This window comes from Oncorhynchus nerka, linkage group LG10 (assembly GCF_034236695.1).
Source record: "Oncorhynchus nerka isolate Pitt River linkage group LG10, Oner_Uvic_2.0, whole genome shotgun sequence".
Classification (NCBI taxonomy): Eukaryota; Metazoa; Chordata; class Actinopteri; order Salmoniformes; family Salmonidae; genus Oncorhynchus; species Oncorhynchus nerka.
This window is the reverse complement of record NC_088405.1, coordinates 44,422,644-44,442,477: the sequence shown is the minus strand read 5'-3', so window position 1 is coordinate 44,442,477 and position 19,834 is coordinate 44,422,644. Positions and strand designations below refer to the sequence as shown.

At 42.4% G+C, this 19,834-nt stretch overlaps 1 protein-coding gene across 1 annotated transcript in view; it reads right to left on the bottom strand.

Moving 5' to 3' along the window:
* The window catches only part of LOC115135375 (fibroblast growth factor receptor 2-like), a 121,110-nt gene that overhangs the window by 40,317 nt on the left and 60,959 nt on the right, over window positions 1–19,834 (bottom strand). Inside the window, 6 exon segments of the mRNA XM_029670017.2 lie at window positions 3,184–3,306; window positions 4,220–4,410; window positions 8,361–8,471; window positions 9,049–9,170; window positions 15,792–15,934; window positions 16,917–17,116. Of these exon segments, the coding sequence (XP_029525877.2) occupies window positions 3,184–3,306; window positions 4,220–4,410; window positions 8,361–8,471; window positions 9,049–9,170; window positions 15,792–15,934; window positions 16,917–17,116 (890 nt within the window).

Here is a 19,834-nt window from a genome sequence, read left to right as displayed (position 1 = left end):
TAGCGACTAGAGCCCTTTTTTCAATCATGCGGGTAGGCTACTCTGGTTATTTCATTCCATGCATCAACCACTGTTTGAGGAGCATGCAGCCTCTCGCTGCGCGACAAGTGACGTTACGCCCAAACTCTGTATGCCATGGGCTCTCCAACCCTGTTCCTGCAACTACCCAGTCCCTAATTTGGGAAACCAAGTGAAATCTGTTTGGGATTTTTTTAAATGTATTTTTAATTTGAACCTTTATCTATCTAGGCAAGTCAATTAAGAAAAAAATATTTACAATGACTGCCTACCACGGACGACGCTGGGCCAATTGTGCGCCGCCCTTATGGGACTCCCAATCACGGCTGGATGTGATGCAGTGAAGTCAAATAAAATGTTTTCACAACAAAACATATTTAATTTAACTGTTGACAGCCCCATCACTGTGCACTCAGGAAAGGAATGGAGGAAAGAGAGGAGATGGAAATGTTGGTGAGATATTCTGTAGCTAAAGGTAATGTGTCAAATAAACATGTAGGTTAGCTCCGTAAACTGCCCTGCACACTCAATGAACCAACAGCATCACCTAGGCCTATATGTTCTCTCCCAGACTCATGGATATTAAGTTTGGAGCACAGCATAAGGAAACCAGTCCATCCAGTATGCATAATAATACACACTAAAATGCGATTACTAGAATTAATAAAACCAATTATGAACCAAAGACTCCTTGAATCTGTTTTTTTTTCTGCTGTGTGTAACATGCGGTAGGCTATGTATTGTATAACAGCACAATCATTTTAATTTTTGGGGCTTGGGCTATAATATGTGCATGGGTGTTGAATGAATCACCTTAGAAAGCGCTGTCCATTTCGGTGTTCAGCTTTGAAACAACATCCACAAAGACCATGTTTCCACTCAGTTTCGACCTGTTGTTGAACTTCTTTCTTCAAATTGATAAATCACCGTGAGGCGAGTCAACAAAAAAAAGCAAGATCGCTGCAACTCCCCAATGAGCTTGGGAGGCGAAGGTCGAGTCATGCGTCCCCCGAAACATCGTGCTTCTTAACACCCGCCTGCTTAACCCATAAGCCAGCAGCACCAATGTGTCGCAGTAAACACCTTTCACCTGACGATCGAGGTCAGCCTGCAGGCGCCCGGCCCGCCACAAGGAGTCGCTAGAGCGCAATTAGCCAAGTAAAGCCACTCCGGCCAAACCCTCACCAAACTCGGACGATGCTGGGCCAGTTGTGCGCCAACCTATAGGATTCCCGATCATGGCCGGTTGTGATACATTGCATTGAAGTCAGAGTGGTTAGAGACTCTGTGTGACCTGATGATCGTTAGCCATGTCCAGAGTGCGGTCACGTGGAATTTGACTGCGGTCATGACTGTCGGTGTGGCGGTAATAAGGTCACCGCAACAGACCTAGTTAAAGTGCAGTACTTATTTAATTTAAAAGAACAAATGTACTGTATATGTTAGCATGTTTTTTACACTGGCTTTAGCCATAGAGGGAGCAGGCCAGCCAAGGCAACTGTTGCGTAGCAACAACTACTGACCACAAACCCACAACTGACAAGGTAAAAATCTGTTGTTTTGCCCCTGAAAAAGGCAGTTAACCCACTGTTCCCTGTTAGGCCGTCATTGTAAATAAGAATTTGTTCCTAACTGACTTGCCTGGTTAAATAAATAATAAAACAGACAACTACTGAACAACACAACTAATGACCAACCACATAAATACTAACCAGTTTAAGACTAGGGATCTCCCCGACCCAAAAAAATCTTGGTCGACCTACAGCTGTTTGTTCTTTAGACCAATCAATTGGTCAGATTATTTAAAAGTTTTTTTTTTTATATAGATACACCCTGCATTGTGCCGTCATTGTAAATAAGAATGTGTTCTTAATTGACTTGCCTAGTTAAATAAAGGTTAAATACAAAATAAAACATTTGGGAGGAGCATGGTGATGTGGTACAGAGCTTGCTTTTGCCTCTGCATGCCTCTGGAGGCTCTGCAATTGCTCTGCAATTGCGTCATATGTAGTCTCTGACCACATTTTCGGATCAAGCATAAATTGGCATTTAGCCTAGGCCTCCGCAATGGATTTGTTTACTGAGATGGGCGCAAATATATATATTTGTTACTGCTCAACTAAAATATTCAAGGTCGACCAACAGTCTAACGACCAAACAATAGACCAGTTGACTAATTGGGGTCAGAATACATTAGCATACATTAGCATAACATCACCAAACCCACTTACTCATGTTCAGGCTATCCTAAATAAAAAATATTTTAACATTTTAGGAACTGTAATAATACACATTTCCATTGAATAACTCCACAACATTAACTATTGAACCGTTCAAGCTAGAGGCACCAAACCAACTCTCACATGTTCAAGCTATTCTAACTTCAAATTTGTTAACATTTATGAACTACAATTATATACATTTCCATAACAAATACAATTAAAACAAATTTAATCCCACTTTATAACACAACAAAATGTGGAAAAAGTCAAGGGGTGTGAATATTTCCTGAAGTCACTTTAGCTAAATAAATTAGCTAGATTTGGTTTGTGTACTGCCATATGTTAATAACATAGCTATGTTTGTCACTGGTATGGGCTAGTAAATATCCTAAAACAAGCTAAAACCGGGGAGAAGGAAGAGAGAATTCCATTTCTGTTCCATCTGCTGCTTGCTTGCTAATGTTCACTCATATGTATTTCCACATGTAATTACATTTGTATTCTATAAAGATTGTTGTGACTATTGTAGAAAAATCCTCACAGTTGTTGTTTATAGTAAAAAGTGAAGTGCCATTTACAGCTTACTGTGTACAGTAGGCTACAGGCAATACATGTATGTTCCTCCACCATGTGAGTTTACAAAAATTACAATCTTGTGTTCGTTCGGGGCTTTCCGGCAGTCTTCGTGGATTTTATATGCAGGGAGCATAGATTGTACAATTGTAAACTAACAAATCATTTTTAACATTACAACCCATGTACAGTATATTAGTTCATATACAGTACCAACTACATACATATCTGTTACGGTCCACTATCGACTACCTGGACTTTAACAGAATTTAAATGGAATTGACCCCAAACTCTGTCACATACACCCCCTCACAACACCACAGAACACTAACTTACACACAGAATAGCATGCCCCCCCCAAAATACTCACGTTAGTTGTCTTTTTATAGTAATCAATGTTGTGGACATCTCTGGCCAGGCCAAAGTCTGCAATCTTCATAAAGTTGCTTTCTGTGACCAGGACATTCCTCGCTGCTAGATCTCTATGTATACACTGGGTGGAGAGAAGGAGATAAAATAGGAGAAGGGGAGAAAAGATAACAGTGGTAATTGTGAAAGGGCAGGGGTGGATGGAGAGGAGAGAAAAAGGTTAGAAAAGCAAAAGAGGGTAGAAGAAGAGAGGAAAACCAGTGGAAAGATTGGGAAAAGGAGAAGAGAACATGATACAGTTACTTCATTGTTCAAATAAATACATATGCAAATGCTAAAATACAAGCAAGCGATGCTAATAAAAGCTTTTATACTTTATACGTGTAGTAACCCAAAAAAAAACACATTCAACTAACCACATGCTACCTAATATACCATGACGACATTGCACATACATGAGAAACAAGCCTGAATCTGAAAACTATTTTTGACATACATAAGTTGTTTTGTGTGCCTAGGTGTGCATGTGTGTCTCTGTGCATGACTGCGTGCCAGAGTGTGTGTGTGTGTCTTAACATACTCTGATTGTATGCTCTAGCCTCTGACAGATTCCTCTAGTGAGAGGAAGCGTGATGGAGTGTTGGGCTATGTGCCCATTCCCTGTTGTGAAAAATATTTTCTTCAGTTGTCTGCACAGAAAGGCTTTGTGTGATAGCGAGAGACAATGCTGGGATTTGGACAGAGGGCTAGAGATGTGTTTTTAGGAGACAATATTCCCACAATCAAATCAAATCAAATTGTATTTGTCACATACAAATGCGAGTGTAGCGAAATGCTTTTGCTTCTAGTTCCGACAATGCAGTAATAACCAACGAGTAATCTAACTAACAATTCCAAAATGATAAACACACACTTTTTACACAACCACCTTTAGCTATAAAGCCCTATCACAAAGGCCCAGTGCAATGTCATGGAAGTCTGTCTACCAAGCAGAATGGTGAGAATGAACATGGTGTGTTTGTGTGTGGTGTGTGCACCTTCTGCGAGGCGAGATATTCCATGCCCCGTGCCACCTGGTAGGTACAGGAGACCAGGTCCTTGAAGGCGAGCTGTTCGTCTGAGCAGCGGTTAATATCATAGGAATACTCCATGCCAGGGGGCCTGCGGGCACGTAGGTACTCCCTCAGGTTCCCTTTAGAGGCATACTCCACTATCACATACAGAGGGCCTGACACACACACAGAGAGAGAGAGAGAGAAAGAGAGACACACACTCATTTAGGACTCAACCACACTGACTGACCACTGCTTTCCAAAATGGGGAGGAGAGAAGTAACTGAGTCAAGCAGGGATTTTGGGCATCAGGATTTAAATGTTGACTGAAACAATTTGTGTGGGACAGTGGCAAACATGGACTAATGACAAATATATGGGAGGGTAGAGTTCTGTTCAACACTATATTCATTGTAGGTGTGTGGGAGAGAACTTGGCAACTCTACTCTAGCAATACATTTCGGTGTGTGAGCATGCCCGTGCTTTCTTGTTTCTCATTTCACCACAATGGAACCAAAGGACGTATTTGGGTGTTTTGGGAGCATTGTTCGTGTTTATTAATGGCCACCAAATGAAAAAATGGCTGTGTTTTTCTGTGGCTTGGTGGTGACCTAACATAATCGTTTGTGGTGCTTTCGCTGTACATCCGTTTTAAAATCAGACACTGTGGCTGGATTAACGAGAATTTTATCTTTAAAATGGTGTAAAATACTTGTATGCTTGAGGAATTTTATTTTTGTTGTTTTGAATTTGGCGCCCTGCACTTTCACTGGCTGTTACGAGTTGGTTCCGACTAGACAGGTTAAAGGGATAATCCACCTCAGAAATAAAATCATGAAACTTATGATTTGGTGAAAGCCTATGTTCTATCAGTGGTTAAAATAACAATTTCCCCCATGATTTAACTTCTAAGTGGTCGGTCTATGAAATCAGGAAATCGTGTAGGAACGAGTTATAGCTACATGGTTCTTGTCAGTGGAGATAGGGATAATACACTATCACATTTCATAATACTTTTAAAACAGTCCAGTCCAGATTGCCAATAGACGGTAAGGGCATACTTGTCTTGAATACGTGCATCTGTTTATTATCATAACAAAGTATATATTTCACTTATATGTGCTCAATCTAAACAGTGTGCCGTAATTGCTGGACTATAAGCCGCTACTTTATTCCCACGCTTTGAACCTCGCGGTTTATACAATGACGCGGCTAATTTATGGATTTTTCCCGCTTTCACAAGATTCATGCCGCCAAAAAACTGAGCACCGTCACATAATGTGACGTAAAATCGAGTGCGCTCAAACTTCCCATCATTCTGATTACGGTAGTAATTTTGTCACCCTCATCATGGCAAAGACACGGAGAAATGCATATGATGCAGCTTTCAAGTTGAAGGCAATCGATCTGGCTGTTGGAAAAGAAAAGAGAGCTGCTGCACGGGAGCTTGGCCTTAATGAGTCGATGATAAGACGTTGGAAACAGCAGCGTGAGGAACTGACTCAGTGCAAAAAGACAACAAAGGCTTTCAGAGGGAAGAAAAGCAGATGGCCCAAAGTATTTGCAGCCACTCGACATCAGTGTAAATCGTGCATTTAAGGTGGCGCTTGGATGACAAGTGGGGAGAAATCCTTCACTAAAACGGGCTGCATGCGAAGAGCAACTTATGGTCAAGTCTGCCAGTGGGTCCTGACAGCGTGGAGCATTGTCAAAAAATCCACTATCATCAACGGGTTTCGAAAGGCTGGACTGCTGCGTGTTGAAGGGGCAGCATGAGCTCAGCGGGGTATTTGCCTCCGGATGAAAGTGACGAGAGCGACAATGAAAACGATCCAACATCGGATTAAGCAATTCTGAGGCTATTCATCTCCGACACCGAAGGAGATGACTTCAGTGGTTTCAGTGCACAGGAGGAGGAAGATAGTGACCAAGTTCATTTGTTTCAATGTACCGGTAGGCACCTGCGGCTTATAGACATGTGTGGCGTATTTATGTACAAAATACATATTTTTTTATAATTCAGTGGGTGCGGTTTATATTCAGGTGCGCTTAATAGTCCAGCAATTACGGTACCTAATTTTCCCAACTCAGTTTCTCCTTAAAGTTACATCTTGCAATGTACCCTGTGTGTTTGTGGGAAATGCGGGACAGGGCCATTATTGACATAGCAACATACTCTGCACTCGCTCTGGGGCAGAGACAAACTGCAAGTTGAACTCGTTGAGAGACTCCTACCCTTACAAAAATGTACCATGGTAGTACAATGAAAAAAATAAAAATGGTATGGTACTATAATGTTTTTTTGGTCACTACCATGGCAGGAAAATACCATGGTACTGTTGCAATACAATGGTATTTTGCTGCCTGGTAGTGAACCAAAAAACATTATAGTATCATGCTATTTGATTCATTGTAATACCATGGCAGGAAAATATCATGGTATTTGTACCAATACCATTGTATTTTCCTGCCATGGTAGTGACCACAAAAACATTCTATATTTTTCAAAAAATACCAATGTTTTGTACTAGCAGCATGTAGTGAAACACGAAAGCATGGTAGTTGTTTACAATGCATTATATGATGGTCTGTGTCCCAACGTTTTTCAGGTAAAGCAACCCAAAAAATAGTAATTTATGGTACTCAGAAAAGGCCTAGTACCCTCTTAAACCCCTTTAGCTCAATGTGAAAAACCACAACACATTGTCTGGTAGTGTAGTGCACCGTCTTAAACCTTGGGACCTGAGTAAGGTATGGTGAGAAGAATGAAGGGAGTCTGAAACCTTAGATTTTTTCGATAGTTTATCTGGTACTTCTCTCTTCAATACAGTTTTCAGTTGGCTCTCCCATCATTCAACTGACTTGACTACTCTTATACAGTTCTAAATAGCCAATATACTAAAAAAATATTTGTAAAAAGGTATTATCATCTTATCACATAGATACATTTTCAAAATCTAAATCTCAACATATCCCTAAAAACAGTAAGTTACAATGTTTCCTTTGATTACACGTTCGTTGGTCCTGTCGACATGACAACGACAGGCTAGCTTGACTGGCGCTAACTTTACCATCTATGCTAATGGTTTTTAAATTAATTAAACCATGAAAACATCATCCAAAAATAACAACTTATCATTACACTCGCTTAATTACACAGGATTTGAAACGTCAAGTTAATCACATGCTTTATAACTCGCTAACTATAATGATAACGTTTAAAATATTTAGTTTATATGGTGCTTCTCTCTTCAGTTGGCTCTCTCGTTCAACTGACTTACTAACTAGGCATATACAGAAAGTACTACCCCTTTTTCACACTAACTATTTCCCTTTTTCTTTTGATGTTACAGACAAACTAGGACCAACAATAGTAGCCTGACTTTATCAGAAACTTGTCCACACTGGTATATAAATTAATCAATATAATACCAAACAACTTCTTTTTACCTTGGGAGGTTTATTTATTTAATGCATTATACTGCCACAATTAATAAAGATGGTACCTTATGATAATTATTGTTACCATTTATCATAATTGTGCGTTGGTATGGTATAATGGTATAATGTATAATGCAGGTTAAAACAATTGTATTTCAATGATCCACATTTACCATGGTATAAATTATGCAATACCATGGTATTACTTAGGTGCATGGCAGTACCATCATACTTCAAAGCCAAAACCATGGTACATTTCCATGATTCAGACTATGGGATGGTATAAGTGAAAGTATCATAGTAGTACCAGGATGTGAATGAAAGTATCCATAGTAGTATCATAGAAAAATATACCAAGGGTAAATTGATCGTCCAGTTTGTTGATGCCATTTTACAGTTAGCTAGCTCCACATGCTGATATTGACTTTGGTATTATTGTGTGTAGCTATGTTTGCTAGCTAGCTAGCTAGCCAGCCAGCCCAGAGAGAGCATTGCATTGTGGGTTTTGTAGTCGACTTGAGCTGGAACAGATTTACACAATGATTTTCACATTTTGCTAACAACGTTGTTATAACGGCAAAAGGAAAGATTAGTTCACAAAAAATATTTGTTTTCGCACTGTTAATCATACGAATTTGTGGTTTTGGGTGGATTGTCCCTTTAAGGTAAAGCCCCTCATACTCACCATCTTGTGTACAGGCCCCTAGTAGGTTGATGATGTTCTTGTGTTTCCCAATCATCTTCATCATCTCCATCTCTGACACAAGGTCAGACAGGTCTTTCTCTGTAGCATCGTCTGGAGGGGGAAACAAGGCATCAATATACTGTAGAGGACAAAACAGACACACATTTAAAAAAAGATCACACACACAAACGTATTCATGCATAGAGAGAAGCGCACGCACACACACTACCCACATCTCTTTCCCCATAATCCAGGACGCCCCAGCCCGTCTGTCCTACAGTCCAAGTAGACTGTGCCGTTATTAAGCATGCTTCACTGACAGCGGTGGTCTAGATTACATTATAGCAGTTTGACTACTAAACACAGGCCTCTATTCTTTCAGCAGCCAGGGAATTAAAAGACATTCAGTCAATCTGAAGTTATTGTCTCCAGCAGCACATGAGTCTCTGTTTCATGGGTCTGATCGAGGCGACCAGTCAGTCAGACACAATGGCATTGGATTTATTCCGCTGTCAGCACCATTACCTGGGCCCCCAAGCCCCACCTCGACAACCCCTACATACAGGTACACACACACGTATGCACATATAGCCAGTGTATGTAGTGTACATAAGACATAAATAAGTAAACACACCCATGTACACACCCCAGCCACAACATACACCCCAACCCACACACTCACACATACCTTTCAGCATCTTCACGGCCACTGTGATGGCCTCCTTCGGCTTGTCCTTATCGATGCCTAACGCTTCAGCCATCACCACCTGGCCAAAGCAGCCCTCGCCCAACGGCTTGCCCAGAGTCAACCTGTAGAGGAGAAAAGGGGAAACGTTAGAGAAACAGTTCATGTTCAAACACCTGAGTCATATTCGAGAGAGAAAAGAGAGTGACAGAGAGAGAACAAGAGAGCGAGATTGAGAAAGCAATTGCAAGACGGAGATAAAGAGAATGAGAAAGAGAGGCAAACAGAGAGCGAACAGGCACTAGGCCAGCGTTTTCCACGCTCCTCTCTCTCTCGCTCTCTCTGCCACTTCCTCTCCATTTCAATCAGGTTGTGTGAGTGCTTAATTGGCTCGATGTGGTGGCAGTGGACTGTGCCAGGGTGGTAGGGACATAATGCCCTGATACAGGATTGATCTGATAACATCAAATTCATTAATAAGTGCATCGATGACCACATCTTCATAGTGACCGTACGTATCCCAACCAGAAGCCATGGATTACTCGCAACATCCATACTGAGCTAAAGGCAAGAGCTGCCGCTTTCAAGGAGGGACATTAATCAGGACGTCTATGTGAAATCCCACTACGACCTCTGACGAAACATCAAACAGGCAAAGCATCAATACTAGACTAAGAACGAATCCTACTACGCCGGTTCTGACACTCAACGGATGTGGCAGGGCTTGCAAACTATCACGGATTACAAAGGGAAACCCAGCGGCGAGATGCCCAGTGACACGAGCCTACCAGACTTCTATTGAGTTTATTTACATTTTTTTAGAGGGACAGTGCATATTTATCAATGTTTCAGTAAAAGTGCTGGTTTTAGCCAGCCAGCAGATTTTCAACCCCAGTCCCTGGGCAGGTTATTAAAAACAATTACAATAACAATCCAGACAATCAGCAGTGAGCACATTCAGAGCAACATAGGACAAGCGACACGTAGCATGCAGACAAAACAATAGCACAAAAAGCAACAAAACAAAATACATAAAAGCAACAGTGTTTCCACACCTAACAAGCTATGTTCGCTTTGAAGTAAGCAATACTGAACCATGTATGAGAGCACCAGCTGCTCCGGATGACAGTGTGATCTCGCTTTCCGATGTAATACCTTTAAACAGGTTAACAATCACAAGGTTAACAACCTCTCTCTGACCCAGTCGGTAATACCAACTTGTTTCATGCATACCACCATAGTCCACGTGCACAAGAACGCCAAGGTAACCTGCCTAAATGACTATCGCCACGTAGCACTAACATCTATAGCCAAGGAATTAGCTGAAAGACTGGTCATGGCTCACATCAGCACCATCCTCCCAGACACCCACTCCAATTCGAAAACCGCCCCAACAGATCCACAGATGACGCAATCTCTATTTCATTCCACACTGCCCTCTCCCACCTAGACAAAAGGAATACCTATGTGATAATGCTGTTCATTGACTACAGCTCATTCAACACCATAGTCCCCTCCAAACTCATCACCAAGCTCAGGTTCCTGGGACCAAACACCTCCCTCTACAACTGAATCCTGGACTTCCTGACAGGCCTCCCCAGGTGGTGAGGGTAGGCAACAGCCTATCCGACATGCTGACCATCAACATGGAGGCCCCTCAGGGGTGGATGTTTAGCCCCGTCCTCTACTCCCTGTTCACCCATGACTGCGTTGCCACGCACAACTCCAACACCATCAAGTTTTCTGACGGCTTGACGGTGGTAGGACTGATCACCAATGACAATGAGGCAGCCTATAGGTAGGAGGTCAGGGACCTGACAGTGTGCCAGGACAACAATCTCTCCCTCAATGTCAGCAAGACAAAGGAGCTAATCGTGGACTACAGGAAAAGAGGTGCGACCATGCCTCCATCCACATCGATGGGGCTGTAGTGGAGCGGATCAAGAGCTTCAAGTTCCGCCGTGTCCACATCACTAAGGAATTAACATGTTTCACACTAGGGCTGTGACAATCATGGAATTACAGGTGTCAGTGACTGGCGTTGCATATGTACACAGTCATTGACCTAACTGACAGCCAACAGGGGGGAACACAACATTAGTGCATATAGACAATGGAAAAACATTAGCGCATATAGGCCTAACTGTCTTGCTCATAGACTCAGGTTTTGGGAAGCAAATTTTCACCATAAAAAATATAAAGCATTCCATGCATCATCACATTTTCAGGCTTATGTAAGATCACACTAGAAATAGTCAGCTGAGTAAATTGGATAGTCATAACTTAGGCTAATAACTCAATCGCGAAAAATTCAATCACCAATCAATACTGTTCGCTCAATTAAGTTGAGAATTTAGATAACGAAAAGACTAGTGTTTTAATTGCCTTCTCCTTACATCTCAATAGCCAATTGCTATCCAAACTAAGTTTTCCCGCGATTGTATTTTGTAATATTGCGTGCGATATGCCTGGCTGTGCCTGTCATTCACTGACATTTGCAACTTAACAATCACAGCTTTAAAACAATCCACAGCTTTTTTTTAAGAAGCTAAGGATCCTCTGATCCTCTAAATAATGGTTTCTTGTGTAGTACCCTATTTTAATATGATTTTATATACAGTTGAAGTCGGAAGTTTACATACACTTAGGTTGGAGTCATTAAAACTCGTTTTTCAACCACTCAACAAATTTCTTCTTTACAAACTATAGTTTTGGAAAGTCGGTTAGGACATCTACTTCGTGCATGACACAAGTCATTTTTCCAACAATTGTTTACAGACAGATTATTTCACTTATAATTCACTCTATCACAATACCAGGTGGTCAGAAGGTTACATACACTAAGTTGACTGTGCCTTTAAACAGCTTGGAAAAGTCCAGAAAATTATGTCATGGATTTAGAAGCTTCTGATAGGCTAATTTACATAATTTGAGTCAATTGGAGGTGTACCTGTGGATGTATTTCAAGGCCTACCTTCAAACTCACTGCCTGTCATGCACAAAGTAGATGTCCTAACCAACTTGCCAAAACTATAGCTTGTTAACAAGAAATTTGTGGAGTGGTTGAAAACGAGTTTTAATTTCTCCAACCTAAGTGTATGTAAACTTCCGACTTCAACTGTAAATCTAAGTAAGTCACTCACTCAGGTTGCATAAAATTCTGGAAAACTTTGTAAGAGAAAGGTCTGAATAGCTACACATAGAATGTCTAATAGCTCTCCTTTATACACACACACACACACACACACACACACACCCCTAGACCAAGCCCCACACACTCCACACCACTATTACTCATTGTCACAACACCTCACTGACCTATGACTCTTTGGTCATAGATTGACCCTCTGATCTTAGTTTGATTGAAAGATGGTGGCCCCACCCCTGCAGCCCAGTCCTGCGGCTGTCTAAACATTCACACTGGCTCAGGGGCCTGAGGCCAGCACCCCATCACAGAAACACAATCCCTATTCTGTCCACATACATGCTTCCCAACTACCCCACCACTAGCTCAATGGCACCCATTCTGCACTGGCCCACCACACATAATCAATGTTATTTTTCCTTTCACGCCACCACAAACATTAGCATTCCTGAATGTTGTGCATTTACAACACGGCCCCTGAGGCACTTGGGAATGACAGAGGAGGAGCGGAGGGGGACAGAGATGAATGAAAGAGAGAGAGAGAGAGAGAGAGAGAGAGAGAGAGAGAGAGAAAAGCTTGAGAGAGACACACACACACACACAGACAGAAAGAAAGAGAGAGAGAGAGAGAGAGAGAGAGAGAGAGAGAGAGAGAGAGAGGGCTCAACTGAGCATGCTAAGGAGAACATTTTGAATTTTCACAAAACGTTTGCATTCCATCCATAACTCACACAGCACAAACAGTTCCTTTCATTGGCACATCAATTACATTTGCTAGAACTGACTTGGTCACTTTTATTGCCATGCAACTTCAATTCTACTAGCGCGCAAACAGACAATCCCGAGTACAGAAAAGAACACATGAGAAATGCTTTTCAGAGATAAGGGAATTCTTCTGGGAATGCTTTTGATCCTCTACTGTTAAATATTCACACTAACATGGCTTGGTCTTACACCACATGCGAAGGCATGTTAATAACCAAAGAGCCAGAGTGTGCTTTACGGCCTGGGTTTTCCATATTGCTTAACAACAAAAGACCTCACCACAGCTAAATCACTACAGTGCATTCGGGAAGTATTCAGACCCCTTTTTCCATTTTTTTTTTACGTTACAGCCTTAGTCTAAAATGGATTCACACATTTTGTTTTATCAATCTACACACAATACCCCATAATGATAAAGCGAAAACAGGTTTGTTGAAGTTTTTGCAAATATATAAAGAAATACCTTATTTACATATGTATTCAGACCCTTTGCTATGAGACTCAAAATTGAGCTCAGGTGCATCCTGTTTCCATTGATCATCCTTGAGATGTTTCTACAACTTGATTGGAGTCCACCTGTGGTAAATTCAATTGATTGGGCATGATTTGGAAAGGCATAGACACATGTCTATATAAGGTCCCACAGTTGACAGTGCATGTCAGAACAAAAACCAAGCCATGAGGTCGAAAGAATTGTGGAAAAAGTGTGGAGACAGGATTGTGTCGAGGGCACAGACCTGGGGAAAAGTACCAAAACATTTATGCAGCATTTAAGGTCCCAAAGAACACAGCGGCCTCCATCATTCTTAAGTGGAAGAACTTCCTAGAGCTGGCCGCCTGGCCAAACTGAGCAATCGGGGGAGGGCCTTGATGAGGGAGGTGACCAAGAACCCAATGGTCACCCTGACAGAGCTCCAGAGTTCCTCTGTGGAGATGGGAGGACCTTCCAGAAGGATAACCATCTCTGCAGCTCTCCACCAATCAGGCCGTTATGGTAAAGTGACCAGATGGAAGCCACTCCTCAGTAAAAGGCACATGACAGCCCACTTGAAATATGCCAAAAGACACCTAAAGGACTCTGAGACCATGAGAAACAAGATTCTCTTGTCTGATGACACCAAGATTGAACTCCTTGGCCTGAATGCCAAGTGTCACGTCTGGAGGAAACCTGGCACCATCCCTACGGTGAAGCATGGTGGTGGCAGCCAAATGTGTGAATCCATTTTTGAATAAGGCTGTAACGTAACAAAATGTTGAAACGGTCAAGGGGTCTGAATACTTTTCCGAATGCACTGCATGTATAAGTGTTGTGTCCCTAAGCCTGACACTTTCCACTGAAGCTGACTGAGAGGCCATTAGTTCAACTCGTAGGGACTAACTGTTCTGGTATGAGGCAAAGCAAACAGTCACAGCACAAACAGACAGACTATAGCCATGACACACACACTAGGGATGTGATACATGCAAACATTTTGTTAATGTTTAAACAGTAATATTTTATCGGTTTTCCGTTAAAACAATGAGACAAATGCATAAAACTCCATGTGAATTCACAAACCAGACGGTCTCCATCGCGTTTCCCGAGAAGAGAAAGAGAAAATGTTATCATTTATGGTGTTGCTGCTCTTGCTTTTCAGCTAGCGTCTCTCGGTTTGATGCAGTCAAGACAGGTACTATGTATTCAGATGAGATGATAAATACCAAGCAATTAGTAAGTCTACCAGCGCGAGTCCACTTGGTTGCTATCTCTCTCCCCCTTCCTGCTCCCCTCGTCACTCAGAGATGCACAACGCACGGCTGGTTAATAAACTAGCTAAAATAATCAAATGGATCCTCCTAATATTACAGCATTGTTGTTTGGGGTATTTGTTTGTTTTTGTATTTTCCCCTTTATGATGAGGACTTGTTAGTGGTAGTTTTGTGATAACTGCAACAACTAACATTGTTTTTATAGGCAAAAGAAAATGTACAATCCCAATTTTGTTTAAACTTTTTCAACACGGGGTCCTGATCATTAGGCTCAACATTTGAAAACATTTTGCAATGGAAAACAAAAATTAGGGTTGCATATTGGACAAGTCCAGGTTGTCCCTTCCTCTTTCAGTCCCTCATTCTTCTATTTTGTGCCTAATGAACACTACCCTGGTACAGTGTAGTACTCAGAAATGACTCATTGTTCTTTATCACAGTCATAGCCATTACTCACTGGTTAATCATTACAGATAATAAACCATGTTCAATGGTGCTTAATGGTATATTACACCAGACAACAATAGTGCCTCATGTAACAGCCTACCGATACAATCAGTTAGCTAAATGTTTGCATAAGTTGCCATCATTATACCGTGATGGGGGGGGGGGGGGGTAAATCTGCTACTATAATGCATATAGTTAGGAGACAATTAAGTAAGGAGCAACTTTCACTTTAAATTGCGAAAACACTGCCTCATGCTCTTCCAAATGGGACCCTGCACTGAATTCATTTCTGGAGGTGTTTGAAGTTAGGTAGAAATACTGTCCATTCCAACTGAGCAAAAACCTCACTGAGTGCAGCTTACAACAGTATGCAGCCAGCCTTGGGCCTCACCGATTCTCAGAGAAATACCTGAGGGTAAAGCCACTGTAGGCCACATTCCAGGGGGTCTGTGAAGCAGTTAAGCAACACAAATTAACCAATGATTGAAAGACAAAATGACCTATGTTGCACATATCTAGGCGTTGCGGGAGTTTGCCGAGCGCCTGCTATGTAGGAAGCCTGAAATGCAGCCATACCGACCTATACCCCCCCCCCCCCCCCCTCCCTATTCCTAATTCGGTTCCTGTCTCTGTCCCTCACCTGTCTCTGGAGAACTCCCAGCGTGGGTCCTCAGGGAGGTCATACTCTGGGATGGGGTCGTCGTGGCCAGCCGAGCTGCGTCGTGTGGTGATGCGGACCAACGGAGTGCTGGAGTTCATCGAGGAGCTGGAGTCATTTGACACCTGTAGGAGACAGATTGGCTGATCACCTGTCTCGATACACGGGTCATATTAAAAAAAGTAGTGTAGGTGTGTGTGTGCACGTGTCTCCATAACTAAAGATCAAATGATACCGATATGGATTGTTATTGTGCAAATCAACATATTTTCCTTTCCATTTAAAAAAGAGTGAATTGTATGTCAGTAATCATTAGAGTTGAGCAACAACTCAGTGCTAGAGAGTAACGTTCAATCTGATGAATGTGTCCATTTATCATGCTGTTGTCATTGTCCTCAGGGCTCCTATCTCCTTTCGTCCTAACCTTACCTTGACACAGGAACCACCCATCTCTCGCAGGAATGTAATCCAACACTTTTTGTACCTCTTGGAGTTTGTGTTTTTCCCCTTGAGGGAAAAGCATCACTCACAGAGAAGTAGAAGAGCTAGAGCAGGAGCTAGAGGTGATGGATAACAGTGCTAACATGCTCAGACGCCATGCACTGTAGCTAGCTGTCTTTCAGTAGAGTTAACTGGGGCTTAGCACCTCAAGCAGTGCGATGTATTAGTTACAGTATTGTTATGAAAATCCACTTCCCATGAACAGCTACATTTCGTGGGCTCTCAAATTAGAGTACCAATAACCCAATTGAGTAAGATCTATGTCAGGAGTACAAATTTGGTGGAACCTTTTTTGTGTTTTCTGCTTTTGTTGGGTAAACTTTGGACTATTTTCTGTAATTTGCATATAAATCTGAGTATATAGGGCTTTTCACACTGCTATATCTGAAACCGAGCCTAGCCAAACCAAGCTATGCTGAGCCGGCCTGGTTACACATCCACCATAGTAGCTGAAACCATGAAATTATAATATCCTAGTCAGTACAGTTTCATCTGGGTCAGAACAACAGTGTGAAAACATAATTATGTATGAATGCATGTGTGTGTGGAGTTTGTGTTTCTACAGGTGTTAAAGGCCTTGGTAACCCCTTATCTACTTTCTGTTACCTGGCGGCGCAGAGGTATCTGCTTGCTGAGTTTGTGGACCGCTGGCTGGTTCCCAAAGTCAGGCTTCTTAGCCGTATTCCTCATCCGGCACACCACCACGATGACCACCATACAGGCGATCAAGAACACCCCGATGCAGTAGATGGCTATCTCCACATAGTCAGGTGACATCAGACCCGTCACCGCCTCGTCGTTACTGGCTGATTGGGGAGGAGAGAGGGTCAGGGAGGAATAAAAAAAAGTGGAACGTAGAGGCACATGCTGACTCTTGACATATGTACACACACACTGAGAGACACACGGACACGTAAACAAACAGACACGGACACACTACATCTGATAGACGCCCATGTATAAACAGAACACACGCCATGGAAACAACATACACACACACACACTCACACGTCATCGCTAGATAGACAAACAAAATGTAAATAATGACAAGACGCACACGCAACATTTTTTTTCTCTCCCTCCTCCTCCTCTTCATCAAACAACCATATACTTACTGCCCATCTAGGACAGACAGGAAATGGAATTGATCTGAGAAGAGGGGGTAAACCAGATCAAAGTGGGAAAACACAGTCTGTTGGAGAGTACATCTTGACTGAGCTCAAACAGTAGGTTGTACGTACTATGCGCCTACATTCAGGGCTACTTGACAACCACACATGCAGGATGCAGACACACATTCTCTTTCTCTCAAATACACACGCATGCACTCACACACACGCATGCACTCACACACACACACGCGCGCTTACTCTCGCTCTCTCCCTCTCTCTTTCACACACACACAGACACTCACTTCAGATGGCAAACAAGTGAGTGATACCCTTTGTGGTTGTATATGGCCTGAGCTTCCTGTCTGAAAGAAACGGGTCTGCGTCTGTCTCTGAGTGGCTATAGGACCACAGCCTGTTCCATAATGCATGCCATCCACCCACAGCTACAAACAAGGCCCTTGTGATGTGCAGTCAGGGGAAATAATAACATGTTGGAACTTTTCTCCTGTCAGCATTGTATCCCCTGGTCCAAAAATCACAGCAAACAGCCGCAACACAGACAGCAGGCAGCGCCATACAGGCGCCACCAGAGCAGATACGTGGAACTAGGGCAATAAATCAAAGATATTATTCCCCAAGGAATTATTATTCGGCTGCCTGTGATAATTTGATTTTGTTTAGAGACAAAACAAAGCTATTTTCTGCGAGTACATAAAGGCAGTGTTTTCAATAAGCACTGTCGGCTGTCAGCTAAACAGCCAATAACAGACATTGTCACCCGGCTACTTTTTCCACTTCATAAATTAACTAGGCTTCTTTTCATTTAAAAGTTTAAAGTCACTAGTCAATAAAGTCCGTATATCTATCTCCAGCTAGAATGAACGATATGCATATTCTAGTGATCTACCGTCAGTCACAAAGCGAGGGATGACAGGGAAACACTGCTGGTTTGTCAGTCTGCTGTGTGTCCCACGTCTTGGTATCCATGTTACTTTTGTGTGATGTGGTTGGCTGCAGTCTAATTTCTTTACACAGAGGGAGAGCATGATGCTTCTTCATCGTCTCCTGCGAGTGAATTTACACCTCCCATAGTGCATTCGGGAAGTATTCAGAACCTTTTACTTTTTCCACATTTTGTTACAGTACGTTACAGCCTTATTCTAAAATTGATTTAATAGTTTTTTACCTAATCAATCTAAACACAATACCCCATAAAGACAAATCAAAAACTTTTTAGACATTTTTGCAAAATTACTACAAATAAAAAACTGATATCACATCTACATAAGTATTCAGACCCTTTACTCAGTACTTTTTTGAAGCACCTTTGGCAGTGATTACAGCCATCCAAGTCATCTTGGGTATGGCACTACAAGCTTGGCACACCTGTATTTGGGGAGTTTCTCCCATTCTTCTCTGTAGATCCTCTCAAGCTCTGTCAGGTTGGATGGGGAGTGTCTCTGCACAGCTATCTTCAGGTCTCTCCAGAGATCGGGTTCAAGTCTGGGCTCTGGCTGGGCCACTCAAGGACATTCAGAGACGTGTCCTGAAGCCACTCCTGCGTTGTCTTGGCTGTGTGCTTAGGGTCACTGTCCTGTTGGAAGGTGAACCTATGCCCCAGTTTGAGGTATTTATCTTTCCCTCAATTCTTACTAGTCTCCCAGGCCCTGTCACAACCATGCTTCACCGCTTCACTTGGTTTCCTCCAGACGTGACGCTTGGCATTCAGGCTAAAGAGTTCAATCTTGGTTTCATCAGAGCAGAGAATCTTGTTTCTCATGGTCTGAGTGTCCTTTAGGTGCCTTTTGGCAAACTCCAAGCAGGCTTTTACTAAGGAGTGGCTTCCGTCTGGCCACTCTACCATAAAGGCCTGATTGGTGGAGTGCTGCAGGGATGGTTGTCCTTCTGGAAGGTTCTCCCATCTCCACAGAGGAACTCTTGGTCATCTCCCTGACCAAGGCTCTTCTCCCCGGATTGCTCAGTTTGGCCGGGCGGACAGCTTTAGGAAGAGGCTTGGTGGTTCCAAACTTCTTCCACTTAACAATGATGGAGGCCACTGTGTTCTTGGGGACCTTCTCCAGATCTGTGCCTCTAAACAATCCTGTCTCTGAGTTCTACGGACAATTCCTTTGACCTCATGGCTTGGTTTTTGCTCTGACAGGCGCTGTCAACTGTGGGACCTTATAGACAGGTCGGTGCCTTTCCAAATCATGTCCAATCAATTGAATGTACCACAAGTGGCCTCCAATTAAGTTGTAGAAACATCAAGGATGATCAATCGAAACAGGATGCACCTGAGCTCAATTTCGAGTCTCATAGCAAAGGGCCTAAATAATTATGTAAATAAGGTCATTCGTTTTTTTCTAAAAACCTGTTATCGCTTTGTCATTATGGGCTATTATGTGTAGATTC